Source organism: Rosa rugosa, chromosome 1 (genome assembly GCF_958449725.1).
Source record: "Rosa rugosa chromosome 1, drRosRugo1.1, whole genome shotgun sequence".
Classification (NCBI taxonomy): domain Eukaryota; kingdom Viridiplantae; phylum Streptophyta; class Magnoliopsida; order Rosales; family Rosaceae; genus Rosa; species Rosa rugosa.
In genome coordinates, this window is record NC_084820.1 from 66998474 (window position 1) to 67015520 (window position 17047).

The 17047-nt window shown below is 40.7% G+C and overlaps 2 protein-coding genes across 3 annotated transcripts; both read left to right on the forward strand.

Annotated features, from left to right (window-relative positions):
- Positions 1–1455: 1455 nt before the first annotated feature.
- LOC133726294 (uncharacterized) lies at positions 1456–9529 on the forward strand. 2 transcript variants are annotated; one of them, XM_062153808.1, is made up of 9 exons: positions 1456–1821; positions 2506–2877; positions 3111–4868; positions 4950–5436; positions 5649–7472; positions 7688–7736; positions 7835–8082; positions 8223–8330; positions 8687–9529. In XM_062153808.1, the coding sequence occupies exons 2-9, from the start codon at positions 2697–2699 to the stop codon at positions 8916–8918; spliced, it is 4887 nt and encodes a 1628-aa protein (XP_062009792.1). In that variant the 5' UTR covers positions 1456–1821; positions 2506–2696; the 3' UTR covers positions 8919–9529. The 2 variants fall into 2 exon arrangements, with proteins under 2 accessions (XP_062009792.1, XP_062009793.1); XM_062153809.1 differs by having other exon boundaries at positions 1456–1767.
- Positions 9530–12677: 3148 nt separating this feature from the next.
- Positions 12678–14428, forward strand: LOC133745558 (transcription initiation factor IIB-like). The gene is made up of 2 exons (XM_062173651.1): positions 12678–13544; positions 14144–14428. The coding sequence occupies exons 1-2, from the start codon at positions 12728–12730 to the stop codon at positions 14275–14277; spliced, it is 951 nt and encodes a 316-aa protein (XP_062029635.1). The 5' UTR covers positions 12678–12727; the 3' UTR covers positions 14278–14428.
- Positions 14429–17047: the final 2619 nt, after the last annotated feature.

Genomic DNA, 17047 nt, shown 5'->3' on the forward strand with positions numbered 1-17047 from the left:
CTAGCCCGTGGTCGGGGCATGGTTGTGTCTGGGGAGCGGAGTCGAATCGGGCTGGGATCACTGTGGCTGTCTGGAGGGGGAAGATCGAGTTGGTAGTTGGTTTGGATTGCTGCCTCGCTGTACTCATCGGCAAAATGGCTTGGAGGTGCAGGTTTGAGGGTTGCCGGCGATGTCGTATCTGTGGCGGCCTGGATCTCAACGGATCGGACTGATCCGATCTGGACTGGGGTTCACAGATCCAAGTTGTGGATCGATTTGCTTGGAGGAGGCGGCACTTTTATTTGGGCGATGGGGATGGTGGAATGATTGTGTTGCCGGATTCGGTTTCCGGTGAAGAAATCAGTGAGGGGGGAGGAGAGAGAGAATAGATCGGGGAGAGGGGAGAGAGAGAGAGAGAGAGAGAGAGAGAGAGAGAGAGAGAGAGAGAGAGAGAGAGAGAGAGAGAGAGAGAGAGAGAGAGAGAGAGAGAGATGAGTGTAATTTAATAATTAAAATAAGGGCAATACTGTCAAACACTGTTAGTTTGGGTAAATGGGGTTAAAAAACACTAGGTGGAGTAAGTGGGCAATTTGTAGATTAAAATTGGGTAAGTGGTCACGGCCTCTTATATTTATATATCATGTCTTTTGTTAAAAAAAAAAATACAAAAAACTATGAAAAAATTATGACATGTTCATGATTGAACAAAATAAAATACAAAATTAAATGAAAATACGGCCTAATGCAATAATTAGTTCAATATAACTACATAAAAAAAAATTTAATACTAGAATTAGATGGACTTTCAGGCTGAGGTTATAAGGCCGGGTCGTGCGGGCTTTTATGGGCATATAATGGGCTTTGAACCCTTCGCCCTAGCCCTGTCTCGTGCCCAATAAGCAAGCACGAGACAGGATCGAGATGAGCTTTACTGCGGGCCAGGTTGGACTTTTACCCAATAGACCGGGCGGATGCCCATTGACTTTTGGACTCGCTGCCAAATGATGACCCCTAACTATGGCACCAATCCTTTTTAGTACCAATTCATCCCTAATTTGATTGCTTAAAATGACGGCGGGAAAATAAAACAAAAAACAATCACAATCCTTTTTTTATTTATCAAAAATAAAAAAGTAAATAAAAGAAACAAAAAAAAGAGCTTGAAAAATAAAGCTTTACCACCTCCACGCGTGTACAAAAGCGCGTGCCATCCGAATATCCCGTCTACTTTTCCCCCTTTCCCCCACCCTCAATCCACGAGCAAAGCCGCACGCTTACGCAAGCACACGTCTCCCCTCTACAATCCACCGTCGATCTCCCTATTATCTCCATCCAACGGGCAGTAAAAATTCGAGCACCAAACTCCTACACAGCACAATAATGTTTCCACCCCGTACGTCAGCTCCGGGTCTCCCCGAGCCTGAGGTCCGGACCCGAGGCTGGGGCGGCGTTTTCCTCTGAGAGTCTGTGTGAGTTGGTTGGGAAAACATATTTTTGGGCAGCGTTTGTTTGGACGGCTTTATCTTCGGCTTTTTGGTCCGAAAAAACGAAATTTCATTTTGGTTTCTCACTCTGCTTCTAGTCTTCTCTTCACAGTAACAAACAGAGTCTTAGAGAGAGAGAGAGAGAGAGAGAGAGGTCGGAGCCCATTTTGCGTCGTCGTTTCGGAGCTTAGGGAAAGTGTGAATTTTATAAGCTTTGCAGGAGGGGGGAGGAAACGACGCCGTATTGACACCGCTGGAGTTGAAGAAGAAGAACCCTAATTTTGTATTGGGTTTGGATCACACTGTGAGCTCCCAACTCCTTCTTTTAACTGACGCGGCTCGTTTCGATGCTTTAACTGTAAGAAATGAGAGGGTTTCTGGTTTCAATTTTAGTCAAATTCAGCTCTGGAGTGGTCAATTTTAGTGATTTGCTTGGGGGGCAATTGGGGTTTTTGGGCTTGCGAGGTTGAGATTTGTTTTGTTTGTGCAAGGGTTTTGAGGTGTAAAGTTTTGATTATTATTATTATTATTTTTTTTTGGTTTGATTATAATCTTTGAATGCTTCTCTCAAAAACTTGTTAAAGCTTTTTGGTAAAGTTTCATTTCTGGTTCTGGTTGCTATCTTTGCGGCTGCTTTGTCTAGTTGAGATTCGTGAATTTTCGTTTTGAAGTGAGTTTCTTTGTGAGGAGAATATCGAAAAGTTTGGATCTTGAAGCTGCCATACAATCCCCTAGTTTCGAATTTTTAAGTTTTAGGCTGCAGTCTCTATTTTTGAAGTGATTGAACCAGATTTCGACGCTTTGCGTGGAATTTATGAGTTGGTTAATCTGCATTACAATTGGAAGACAGTTATAGTGGTTCTCCATTTAATGAGACTTACTTGAGTTTGACATGTGATTTTACTGTATGGATGTAGATTCCATGTTTGAATTTTAGACACCTAACTAGCTTTTCACTCATTAATTGTTCATTTGTTGAAATTGCCTGTGCATTCTTTGTTTCTCATTTGTGTGCTGAAACCTTTTCCGTTTCTTAATGCAGGATATTATTATGGTATGTTGCTATGGGAACTCCGTGGCCATTTTGGAGTATGACTTATGTTTCTGATTTTTCTAGCGTGTAAAGGCTGCCCTTAAGTGGAATTGTAGAGATGCGGCAGTCTGATACATCTGCCGTCATAGCTATTTTTCACAAAAGCAATTAGTTGGGAAAATTTGTTGCCTGGAAATTTAATGCCTGGTAACGAAATTGAAGGCAGGATCCACAAATTGTATGAGCTAGACAACTATTCCCGTCAATCTCAAGTTGCGGATGGTAATTGGCCTGGCTTTGTTTACAATCAGTGGCAGGAAAAACAAAGAGAGATCAGTGAACCTCTAAGTTTCAGTTCGAAGAATAACATCCAACTATTAGGTAGAAGTGGTTTCACTTTCTATGTTTTCCTCAATTGCTTTATAAGTCTGCTGTTTTGATTGTCATGAATGCATTAGAGTTTCCATTCTGTTTTGCAAATAGTGGAAAATTCTTGAAACACAACAACCTCCCTCCTTCCCCCACCCCACCTGCAGCCAAGACAGTTGATTCATGGTAATGTGAAAACCCATTCAGTTTTTGAATTCCCTAATGTACTGTTGTGGTATTTGCAGATTCTGTGAGAGGACATGGCAATGGATCTCTGAATGTGTCATTTGATCAAGACTATACACACTTGACTCAGAGACCTGGATTGTCCAATATTCAACCCAGACACCAACATCTGAAGACGAATGACTATATGCTTGGACGAGACATTTTGCAGGCAAGCCACAATCAAGTTGAGTTTTTTGGTGAGAGCACAGGTTTTGTTCCACATAATTTAGCATCGCAGGGCTTATCTATCCTTCAATCAGAGCAAGAAAATGCATCAGGTGATAGTCCCACCCTGACAACCAATTCAGAAAGGTCTGAAATCACTGAAGCTTCCACCGAGATTAACTTTGTTGGAAGGCAACAGCAATTTGCGAGGGGCCAACAAGGCATTCCACCACATCATTCAATGCAGCAGTCAGGGTACAATGAAATGCAGTTGTTGCAGCAACACCTAATGTTTAAGCAACTGCAAGAACTTCAGAGGCAGCAGCAACTACAGCAGTTTGGTGATTCAAGGCAACAGAATTCAGTAAATCAGCTCTCTGCAGTCGCCAAGCAGGCTGCTGGGGTTCAGTTTTCACCTCTCATTAATGGAACACCTGTTAACGAAACACCCCAAATGTTAATGAATTGGGTGCAGCGAGGTGCATCTCCTGCTGGACAAAATGTATCTAATAGAGTTAGTTTTTCACAAGAGCAAGGTCAGACTTTGCGCTCAATGGGTCAGGCTCCTCAGCAGTTCGATGTATCCTTATATGGTACTCCTATTGCTAGTGGAAGGGGAAACATGAGTCAGTATTCCCATCTCCAGTCTATGTCTCAAGATTCTGTAAATTTGTTGACCAAGCCTAACAATCAAGTACAGAAGCCTGCTGCGCAGGCATCAGCTTTCAGTAACTCCTTTGTAGGTGATCATTGTACTACTCCAGATCAGGTTTTCTTGCCTCAAGGAGCTTTGATATCCAAACAAGGCTTTCAGGGGAAAAATATGTTTGGACAAGTTACTGTGCCGGGTTTAAATTGTGGATCTACCTTGGGGAGCATCCAGCAAGAGAATGCCTTGCTAACAAACACATCTCTGCAGGAACTCAATGGAAAGCAAGAGCGAGATAGTTGGCCTGGTATATCTCAAAGCAATACAATGCAGCATGGCCCTTCACAGGGGCTGGTTCCTCTAGATCCAATGGAAGAGAAGATTTTGTTTAATACAGATGATAGCCTTTGGGATCCTTCTTTGGTAAATTGCAATGATATTGGTGGTGGAGGGTTAGGAAGCTGGAGTGCACTTATGCAGTCTGCTGTGGCAGATTCTAGTAGTGATACCGGTCTACATGAGGAGTGGAGTGGTTTGAGTTTTCAGAATACAGAATTGTCTTCTGGTAATCAGCCTTCAAACATCTTGGACAGTGAGAAGCAACAAGGAAGTTGGGCTGATAACAACCTGCACAGCGCCTCTTCCTTTAGTTCAAAACCTTTTCACATGCTTAACGATTCCAGTGTTAGTTCGAGCTTCCCTGGATTTCAGCAGCCAGGCATTCAATACAAACCAGAGCATAGAGAAAGTCTCCACCAGGATGAATCTCATGAATCCATTCAGAAGTCTCCCAAAAGTAATAGTGAATGGTTGGATCGTAACCCTCGACAGCAGGTTCAACAGACACTCGAGCATTTGGACAACACATGGGTCGGTCAAAGAAATGAGCGCTCCGAGTGTGATGCACCGCAGCAGAGAATGGACCCATATGGTATTGCTCAACCAAGCAGTAAACCAGAAGGTAGGAATGTTAGTTTTCTATCGCCTAGTGGAAATGCTCCTAATTTCAGCTCCCATAACACTGTGGTTGATTATTGGACAGGTAATATTAATGAAGCCATGTACAAGAGGAACTCTGATGGCGGTCTTTGGAAGAGGGATGATGATACCAGGGTAACTTCATTTTCAAGATCAACTGGACAATTGGAGCAACTCCAATCTAGCTCAGAGGATACTCTGAGAAGCAGACAAAATTCACATATGTTTAACTTCCCTTCTGTGACAAATGCACACATAACCAAGACCCATCAGGAAACCAGCGCACAAGTCCAAGATAACAGTAAGCTTGATTATGTGAAGCGTATGTTATCTAGCAACAAAGAGGAGGATGAGGGCATAGGTGAAAAACAGCGAAAAATGAGTAATAGCTCCCCTATTATTCAGAACTCTTATGGGAGGGACGGAAAAACATATGACCAGCAAAGTTGCTACCAAAAGGACAACACTTATGACTGTAAGCCAGTTGATATATCCGCTACAGTAGGCAGATCAGTTGGTCCTAGTGGTGTCCATTTCACAGCTGGAACAAGGTAGTTACTAAGGTTTTGATTCGCACTAATAATTACTTTGTGAAATAATGAGCATTTGTACTTTTTTTTTCAGAGCCATCACTATATACTGTATACATTTGTTTTCTTCGTATTTTGCTGTTGTTTGTTTCCAAACTATCCTTTTGTTACATTAACTCTTTTCTTGTGTTTCTTTGTTCATGTTGAATCTTTGGGTGGCTCAATCATGGCAGTCAAAATATGCTGGAACTTCTTAACAAGGTTGACAGGTTGAAGGAGACGTCTGTTGCACAGTTTGATCCCAGTGGATTTAATCCATTATCTGAGGTGACTGATGCAAAACCTCCTGTAGCATCTGTTGATCAAATGTACAATCAGTCTTCTGCTTCTCACGGTTTTGCTTTGAAATTGGCTCCCCCGTCTCAACGACAGTCCAATTCAAACTCTCAGTTCTCCCCTCAGAGTTCGCTACAACCAGCAAGGCAAATGGATTCGGATTTTGGAGAAAAGAATCAGACCTACTTGGCTACTTCGCCATCATCTCAATCTTTATCCAGATCACATGAATCATCACCAAGGGCTCGCTGGGATGATAAGTTTAGTATTGGGGGACAATCAAGCATCTCCCAATCTTATATGCATGGGAGCTCTATTGCAGAAATTACATCCAGTCCTACATTTCGAAGGAATCAGCTTCAAACACAAGTTTTGTTTAATCCACATGCATCAGGTCCTTCTACACAGGCAACGTTACCTGCTACTGCCACTGGACATCCACATTCAAACCTCGCTCAATCTCAAGATACTCCTCAGCAAACTTTTGTCAACCCTGATGGTCAACAATTCCCTATTCTGGAATCTGTGCCAGTATCTCATCCTCCTTTTATGACGGGCATGCCTCCACAGGGTGGAGTTTCATTCAGACCGCAGACTTTATGGACAAATAAAGCAAGTCAGCAACATCTTTCTGGAATGGAACCTCAAAAGGTTCCCACAGTAGTTCCTTCAAATGATAGTATGGAAACTACTTCATCGACTTTGAAGGAGCTAAATAGTCTAAATTCCCGACAAGGTGGTGGGCATTTACAAGGCTTCAGTTCTCCAGAAGAGCAGCATTCAAAAGAGAGGGGCCAGAAACCAATGTTTTCTGGAATGCTTGAGGCTTTACAACCAGGGGTAAGGAATGTCTCTGATCCAGGTGGCTTGCCTTCGGGTTCATTGTTGGCTAATTCGAACTTACAGGATCCTGATAGAATACATAATGGTGACAACAATGTTTTGTCTCCCACGGCAAGAAATCTCCAATTCATTGGCCATGCTTTAAATCCGTCACATGGTCTTCGTCAAAATTACTCCCTGCTGCACCAGGTGCAGGCAATGAAGAATATGATGACCGATCCAAGTAGGAGGGATCTGGACGTACGACAGGCAACTGTTATGGCAGGACAGCAGTCCGTCTATGATCAGAATAAGGATGGTGAACTGAATTCTGCTTCACATCTCAAGTCATTACCACATGGAAATACCATTGTTCCGAGTTTCTTGTCAGAAGCAAGAGAAGATCCGAGCATAAAAGCTTCACCACAATCTGCTCCTCAAGCTCAAGTGATGGTTGCATTTGGTGAAACTGATTCTCAGAGTCAATCTACTGGAAGTAACGGGACACCTATTCATGCTGAAGCTTCTCGGGCTAATCTATTTATGGCAGCCAACTGGTTTAAGCAGTATGGGAATTTCAGAAATGGACAGGTGCCACTGATGCAGGATGCAAGGACTGCTGCAGGGCAGTTCTCACTTTTCAAGCCTTCTCAGAGTCCAAATATACATTCTTCTGTGGACCAAATAGATGCTTCTGATGCTAATCAAAGCAGCAAGGTCTGGCCAGGTACGGCTGCCAATTTTGTGCCAAATGAACCATTGATAGCTCCTTGCGGGTTGAATTCAAATGCCAGCAACCAAAGTATGGATATCTTGAGACCAAAGAAACGAAAAATTGCAATTTGTGACCAACCATGGCACAAAGTAACACAAGGTTCCAAAGAGGTTCAAGATTTCAGGTATTTTCTTTTTAACCAATTATTTTGGTTTTGTGCTCAAAATTTGTTGTTGGAAGATTGAATACCGATGATTTAGAGTTTTCCATTTATTTTTTCTTCAAACCCTCCTCTTTTAACTCACAGAAGGTTTTACTCAACCCTTTTCCAATCTATACTGCTTTCAATGCAAGCCAATTTGTGTTCATGTTAACTGATGGAATGCATTTCTTATGCAGTATGGCAGAAGAAGACTGGGCATTGGCGTCCAATCGGTTGATTGAGAAAGTGAGTTTCTGATAATGAATTATATATTGCAATTCATTTTAGTTGAACTTTCCTAGATATTGTGATCCAAGTGACTATAACATCTGTTTCAATGACAGGTTCCAGATGAGTTTGGAATGATTGAAGATGTACCGCCAATCTTTCGAGCCAAGAGAAGACTTATCTTTACAACACAGTTTATGCAGCATTTGCTTGGCCCCGCACCAGCATCTTTTCTCTCAGCAGATGCTGCTCTGCACTATGATAGTGTGACATATTTTGTGGCCAAGTCTTCCGTAGGGGATGCATGCAGCCTGACCTGCAGCAAGAAAAACAGTACTCTTAAGCAAATGAACAACAGTAACATGTAAGTGTCAATCTTCATGTTTTTTAAGCAAAGAAAGATTTGTTAACCCGCTTTAAATATTTACAAAAATACTTGTGACTGACATAGTATGACTTGAGAAGCCTTCTAAGAAACAATTTTTCTGTTACCGTTTCATATAGGATTCTGGATCAGCCCAAAGTTTCTGAGAGTGATGATGACCAGTTCTTTTCAAAAGTTGTGGGAAACTTGACGGATAGATCAAAGAAGCTGGAAAATGAATTATTGAGGTATGACATAAAATTTTCTATTCCTGAGATCTTTTTGACAATTCTCGTCACCACAGTTCATTAGTTATAAGGGGGTTGAATTGAAGATTTTTTCTCTCTTGCTTTTCAAACCAACTCTAAGCAGTTGGACCAAGGTTCAGATGAGTATGCTTTTCCTTTCAAACTCTTTAAAGGGGAAATGGTTACTCTTCCCCGAGGTGATTTGCTCTCTCTTAAAACAGAAAATCTTCTGCTTTTTGGAATCAGAAGAATATGCGTTCCTTGGAAACCCAAATTGAATAACTTTAAAGTTTTCATGATAAATACCTAGTTATGTATAGCAATGCTAACATTGAAGAAATTCCATTTGATGGCAGGTTGGACAGGGCAGCATCAATTTTAGATGTAAGACTGGAATGTCAGGAGTTGGAAAGATTTTCTGTGATCAACCGATTTGCGAAGTTCCATCTCCCCCGAGCAGATATGTCTGGAACCTCATCTTCATCAGGCACATTTACAAATGCATCTCGACCATGTCCCCAACGATATGTCACTGGACAGCCATTGCCAAAGAATCTACCAGAGGGGGTACAGTGTCTCTCACTGTGATTATCAATTGGTCGATCCCTTCCCCAACTGAATGCTCGTCTTCTCGTTTGATCTATATCGGCATTCCCATATACCACTTACCGCACCTGTCTATGATCATCTCTCTTTATACTGACACATGCTGGCATTGAAGAATCAAAATTCAAGGATGGAAAGCAGGAAATCAACCCCAAGTAACTAAAGGCTGCTCGTTCATTTTTGAACCAACACCTATTGTTGTCATTTTTGGAAGTACATAATGTTCTGTTGTATATTTCATGAAGTCCAGAGGAAGAATAGGTAGCACCTGTAGTAGTAGCAGGAGGATGGTTGGTCTGAATGTGTCTCTAGTCGCCCAAGTTTAAGTTAGCATACCTAATTTATACAGCAATCTACGGCATTGTAGTTTTCTCTTTGTGTCTTTCGACAGGTATGTTCTACATAGAGCTTTGCTGGTGAACTAGGGAACCTTGAACAGCAAGCAATTAGTTAGGGGCAAATGGAATAATAATATTATGAAAGGTATAGTTGCTTGTAATTTTATTATTATCCGACAGATTCTTATTTCGGAGACTCCACCACAAACATGGGAGCTCTTTTTAAAGATTGCCTCTTCTGACTTTTTCCTACCATTAATGATTTCTTTTCATTAGTCACATGTGGATGTTGATTGATACCTTGGACTCCTGTGATTCGATTGGGGGGGGGGGGGGGGCGGGAGCACAAGATCTCTCTGAAAAGGTTGCCGAAGCTTCCTTAAAAACATTTGTCTTTTGCTGTTTGAAAAGTACAAGGTTTCAGTTGTCCAAGACATTGATTCTGTTGTCCCTCCCATAAAGCATGGAGATAGAGTAAAGGACAAGGAAGGGCTTGGCTTTTATTAAATAGATGACAAAAGAAAAAAGGGTGGTGGAATCACTAGAGATAATGTACTTGTCATTGTCTTTCATGATCCTTTAAATTAACCTGAACTGGTCTCCACTGTTCTCTCTGTCTGTCTGTATCAGTCAGTATCTGATTCACTATGATTGGAAAGTGAAACACTACTTTGGATACGTACGAGGAAAATTGAAGAGGCTTTTGATTGGTGGACTTGGGTGCTTTCTGCAAATTGCTGTTGAATGCCGACAACAACGGTGAGGTACTGGGTTTTTTGTGTTTTCTCGAACACATTGTTGTTTTATCGTCATCATCTCCAGTCCACGTGGGTCTAAGAAGGATTTGCCATCGTGTAGTGTGGGACCCGGTCAAGCTCGTCCATGTCAGCATGTGTACTTTGTTGACGGGTTGGTTAAGAAGAAGATCTTCTCTTTGGGAAAGAAAAACATATACTCTCTGATTAATTTGTATACTTCTTATGACACTAGTACATTCTAATCCTACATAGCATATGATAAAGGGTTCAGCCTGAATTCAGGAATATTCACATTACTAATCCTACATGGTATAAGATAAAGGGGCTGTGACCAGTTACCCATTTTTAGCCCAAAAAATGCCCACTTACTCCACCAAGAGTTTTTTAACCCCATTTACCCAATCTTACATCTATTGACATTTTAGCCCCTGTTAATTAAATTAAAACCCATCCATCTCTTATCAGTCTCTCTCTCCTTCCCAAACTCTCTCTCTCTCCCCCCGATCTCCACCTCCACTCTCTCTCTCTCTCTCTCTCTCTCTCTCTCTCTCTCTCTCCTCCCCATGATCTCCACCTCCGGTCTGTCTCTCTCTCTCTGATCGCCGCGCCGGAGATGCAGTCCAAATCTGAACACGACGATGAAGCTCCAGTCGGCGATCCAACGTTCTCGTCGCCGTTCGATTGATCGGCGATCCAGCCACTCCAACGTCCTCGTCGCAGTTCATCGGCAATGTGTCTACTGCCCCTAACGCTGCCCCTAAACCCTAAACTTAACACGAAGACATTATTTGGAGGCAGTAATGTGTCTACTGCCCCCCACTAAACCATTATTACTGCCCCCCACTAAACCATTAAAACTTGCCCCAGTTTTGTGAAGGGTTCTGACTTCGTATGAAGACATTATTTGGGGGCAGTAATGTGTCTACTGCCCCCCACTAAACCATTAAAACTTGCACCAGTTAAGTGAAGGGTTCTGACTTCGTATGAAGACATTATTTGGGGGCAGTAATGTGTCTACTGCCCCCCACTAAACCATTAAAATTTGCACCAGTTTCAAGGATTCACAGTGTATTGCACTTTATCACAAACAAATCAACAAGAGATGATTACTGTCTCCTAAGAAAGACATTATTGGGTGGCACTAATGTGTCTACTGCCCCCCAATAGACCATCAAACATTACACCGCTTCCTATGTTTCGCAGATTATACAAGTTATTCACACTCAAAACAACAGATAATGTCTAAAAACCCACATTATGAGGGTCAATATTCTGTCTACTGCCCCCCACTAGACTGACACAAACAACACAATTTTTTTCATTTATCAACTACTGCAATTTAACACTACATTTACTTTGGAATAGCAGTTTTCAGTCCGTCAATAAATAAAGCAGTTATCATTGGCCCCCAATACAAAGTCTACTGGGGGGCACTAATGTTACAACTTTTATGGTTATGACTGCACAATAGCAGATAGCCATTTTCAGTCCGTCGTCGATTCCTTCAGAAGGTCAACCCCGGCCTCGCCGAGCTTCTCAGCGACGAGGACCGTCGGCTTGGCGTCGAGCCTGGCAGCGGAGAGCACGACGACGAGTTTCGGCGCGGCGATGGCTAGAGCAGGCGTCGTGGGCGACCTGCCGGAGGGATGGAGGGAGGGAGGGAGAGAGAGAGAGAGAGAGAGAGAGAGAGAGAGAGAGAGAGAGAGAGAGAGAGAGAGAGAGAGAGAGAGAGAGAGAGAGAGAGAGAGAGATAGAGAAATCGGTGAGGGGGGAGGAGAGAGAAATCGGTGAGGGGGAGAGAGAGAGAGAGAGAGAGAGAAACTGAGAGTAGAGAGATTGAAGGAGAGGGCAAAAAAGTCCCAAAAATTAATAAAAAGAATTAATTGGGTAAAGGGGAAATAATCCCTTAGAGTGTTTTGGGTAAATGGGGTTTAAAAACTCTTAGTCGGGCAAGTGGGCACATTTTAAGCTAAAATTGGGTAAATGAGCATTTTCCCTAAGATAAAAGGTTAGTAAACTTATAATTGACGCGACAATCGTTAATAAATTTTATAAACTACGTTAACTTTATATACATAATAAAACTTTCAAAGATAAAAATTTATGTGCATCTAGAAATTGAAGGAGATTCTAAATTCTTCTAAACAGTATAGCTGGAACTGTCCAAGCTCCTTGGCGTATCAAGCATTTGGTGCATCACATAAAACACTTAGCATGTTGTATTTGGGTGCTATCCTTCAAGCACATTAAATGAGAGACAAATTTTCTAGCTGATGCCATTACAATAGCTGGACATGGTGCTCAAGCTTATAGCTCGTGTTATTCACTTCCCCTCTCAGCTTCTCATGCTTTGTTTTTTGATAATTGGAGAGTGAGTTGTACTAGAGTAACTTGTTTGTAATTTTATTTTATTTTCAAAAAAAAAAAATATGTGATTTATTTTTTTTGGTTTCCTACCTAAAGAAGGCATCTTTGGTAATTAACTAATTATTATCATTAAAAGGTCGGCGTTTAGCCAATTTTTTTTTTTTTTTAAAAAAAACTAATAATAATAGGTCGGCGGCTCGCCGACTTATGCCTCTATAAATCCAACATAGTGGGTTCGTTTTAGAGCACAACAATTCCAAACCCCCAAAAATCAAAAACCCTAGGAGCGCTTTCTCTTCCTCTCTGCCTCTCCCCCCAAATATAACTAATGGCCTACGCGGTCTCCGACACCGATCAGTATTGCAAAGACTGCAAAAGAATCACACAGACCGTCTTGGACCACCGACAAGGCGACACTATCTGCTCCGAGTGCGGTTTGGTTCTCGAAGCCTACTTCGTCGACACCACCGCCGAGTGGCGAACCTTTGCCGACACCGAAAACGACCACGACCCTCAACGCACCGGCGACGCCGTCAATCCTCTTCTCCACAACGGCGGCCTCGGCACCATGATCTCCGACGCCAAAAACAACGTCGTTGGCTCTAACCAATCGAGAAGTCTCGGCCGGGTTAACAAGATGGTGCAGAAGCAGCAAAACCCTGATAGGTCTCTCACCCAAGCTTTCGCCTCCATCGCTTCGAAAGCTAGCATGTTAGGGCTTATGAACACAGTGGTTTCTCGTGCTCAACAGATTTACAAGGAGGCAGATGATAAAAAGTTTTGTAGGGGAAGAAAAGACGAGGCCTTGACGACGGCTTGTCTATTCCTTGCTTGCCAGGAGGAGGGCTTTCCCCGAACCCTAAAGGAAGTCGCCACGGTTGGGAATGGGGCCACTAAGAAAGAGATTAACAAAATCAAGGAACAGTTGAAGAAAGTATTGGAGATTGATAGCAAAATCATACATGCCGAGGACCTTACGCGGCGGAGTTGCTCTTCCATTGGTATGAAACATCAAGGGATGAAGGCGGTGAACGAGACACTGGAGAAGTTGAAGGAGTATGATATAAGGAGGACCCCCAAGTCGGTTTTGGCTGCGGTTATGTACATGATGGTGCAGCTCTCAAACGACGTGACAAGCCTTAAAGGTGAAAACTATATCCTTTGACATTCTTGTTTGTGCATATTGTGTTCATATGCTATGCATATTCTCTTACTTTATGTGATGAATAATTAGTTGTCGCATAATGTGTCGTATATGCCTGCCATGAATGTTATAAGGATATAAGTTATTCTAAAACCGAGTTAGTCTAGGTTGATTGATATACAAGTCGAGTAGGGTTGTATATAGAGTCAACTATTTATGTCTCTTAGATTTGATTACGGTTGATTATTATGTTTTCTAGTTTGATTTAGTTCCTAGCTAAGTTGGTTTAGTATGTAATCTATGGAGAGAAGAAAAGTAGTGAGACTAATTGCTTTGCTTTAACTGATAGATTTCTTTATTCTGCATATTTTGACTTGAATTCTTAAGAACCATGTTTTAAATTTGTAATCAGAGCATCTTAGAGTACTTTATTATGCAATATTGCTGCATCTCTTAATCTTAAGCAATTAAGAGTCCCTTAACACTAATGAGATATTGCTGCAACATGTGCAATCTTAATTCATGCATTAATGCATGCTTGATTGTACTATGCATATGCATTTGATCACATTGAGCAATGTGGTGATTGAATTAATGCAGAGGTATCGCAAGCCGCTGATGTTGCGGTAGGAACCACTAAAAAGACATACAAGGATCTTTATCCCTATGCTTCAAGGATAATACCCAGCTGGTTCGCCAAGTTGGAGGACATCAAGAAACTTCGCATCCCTTGAAGGATAACTAGATCTAGGTAACCTCTTGATGTTTCCTCTGTCATCGATCCTGTAAATGCTCATTAGGGACTAGGGAGGGGTGACTAGTCGGCTATACGTTGGACTCGGTCCGCCTGTGAATCAGCCCTGAATACAGAGCATTAAAGCAAGAAGCAAGCCAGTGACATTGTTGACAAACAATTTCCAATTTCTAGTTGGGATTTGGCTTTTCCTTGTTAATTGCACAATTGGGGATCGATGACTTGTCCAAATTTTGAAATAAAGGAATCTTAAATTGTAGCATTCAAAGAAGGAATGAAGGATAAGCAAAAAATATATAATGAAAAAAATAAAAAATATTAACTTGCACTAAACTTATTATTCGGACACTTCAATGTAAATTTTAGATTTGTGATGTAATGATTTTTCAATTCAAAAGGAAGAAAACAAAAATATTATCTGAAACATATGCACATGATAAAGATTTCCTAGACTCATTCATCCACCTGTCTTGTGAGACCCGGAAATTTCAAGTGTCTCTTTTGAGTTTCGACGGATACGTTTTTGGTTGTTTCCTAATCTTCAACATATCTCTTATGACAATTCTTGCAAAATTATTATTTACAAAATTTGTTCAACTTCTATATTACTTTTAAATAATTATCTCTTTTCTACAATTTATATTCCTAACATATTATTTTCTTAAGTTTATTATTATCATCCCATATCATTAACCCCTTTCTAGAGAACTCCATCGATACTAACCTTATTAAGCCCAATTCTCAAAAGTAGTTCTTTAAGAAACAAGCTTAACCTTTTTGTGTCAGTCAATTTGCATGCCTTAATTCACCTAAATAGAAGCCTCTGATCGAAAAACGTTCTTCATCAAAGTTGTTCATAATCATCTCATCTATAACATATCCAAAAATCAGTGCGATCATATCTGTAATGAAGTCTGTACATCGATCTGAGTAGAGGTAGCTCAGAAATCAGCAGATTTCGAGTTTCAGCTTTTCTTTATCCTCTTTCCTTATCAGGATTCCTCAAATTCCTTTGGAAATAATTCTATTATGAGGTAATATCATTGTTCAGTTTATATTTCCTTCTCTTCCTACCAATTTTAGAACTCAATATACTTTATTGAGTATCCTACTCAATGAGGTCCTCTTATTTTACCTTGCATGTTCAAATCGGAAGTGGCATTCCTTGATATATGACTGGGCTTGGCCAAATTCGTCTTGTCTCTCCATCTTTTCCTGTCGAATTTCATGAGGGAACTCAGCCATACGTTTGATTCAGTGGTGAGTGTCTTATTGTCTCTTAACTTTGTTCTCAATGTGGTTAATGATATGATTGGAATTGGTTTCTGGTTTTGTATCTATATTCATACAACATGCTCTCGTATGGCTTAGCTTGTATTTGAAATTTGGGTTTACTTGATCAAACTCCCTGAGTTTTATATTAACCTCTTACATAATCCTTTTTTTTTTGGATTGAATTCCCTGCATATCAAAGCCTATTCATGTGCATATGCCTATTCATGTGCATATCAATTTGAAAGAGACTCCATTTGCTCTCAATTAATATGACTCGGACCAATGATTTGGAACTCCATGAAACTTGGTTTTAGAAATGGAATTTATTTTGGTATTCGACGTAACAAGTTTTTGCACCAAAAGTCTTCTCAATTTCACCTCATTCATGTTCACGCTTCTAGCTAGATTTTACCTTCCATCTCAAAGTAATTTTTTTGTCAAATCTTATTCAAATGCCTTGCGTATCTTTAGGAGTGTGGCTGAACTATTTTTAGCTTATGCTCCTAATGGTTCGCGGCACTGTAACGTGACTGATTTGAGGAGGTGCAAATCGGGGCGTTACATGTCTCCTTCAATTATTTTTAGTGCTTATGTCACTACATATCAAACTGAAAATCGTTTAGTCATTAGGATCTTAATCTACTTGTGTTGTGTAATGATGATATTTCTAGAACATCCAGACCCATATTCTCACTTGAAGACCAGCCCACTGTAAACTGTCCTTCTGGCCCATAACCAACTGAATTTTAACACTTTTTGCCTCCGAACATTCGTCACCTAAAGCCTCTTTTGAGTCTTTTCAAAGCCGATAGTATTGTGGGAAGAAGCCTAAAAAGTAAAAATAAAAAGGAGACACGTTTTGCTGACGAAAATTCTTCTTAAAAAAAAATAATAAAAAAAAATAGAGATTGACGACAATTCGTTGCCTAAAGGCTCTTTAAGGGACATGTTTTGAAGATGAAATTTCTTTGCCTAACGTCTCTCTTGGAACACACTTTTACCGACAAATCATTATTGAGAGATTTCTCTCACACAAAAAACTCTTTTTGCCAACGAAAATTTGTCACCAAAAGACCCTTTAAGGAACACACCTTTGCAGACAAAATTTCAAAACTTCATCTTTGAATAAAAAGGGGATACACAGTTTCTTGACTAAAATTCTTCGTTTAAAATGAACACACATTTGCTTAGAAGCTTTCATTGAAAAAAGCCTCCCACAATTTTTTTTAAAAAAAAGATGCACATTTTGCCGACGAAAAGTTAGTCAAATATAGATTCCCTTTAAGGGACATAATTTTACAAATAAATTATTCATCGATAAAAAAACCAAAAAAAAAAAAAGGAAAAAAAAGGAGAGATACAGCACAACTGACAGAGAGAGGCTAAAAGAGTCATGATTGATTTGTTTTCAACTGGTCTATGTGTAATTTAGTGAGGGCAGAATGTTTGATGAAATGCAAAAAACAAAAGCTATA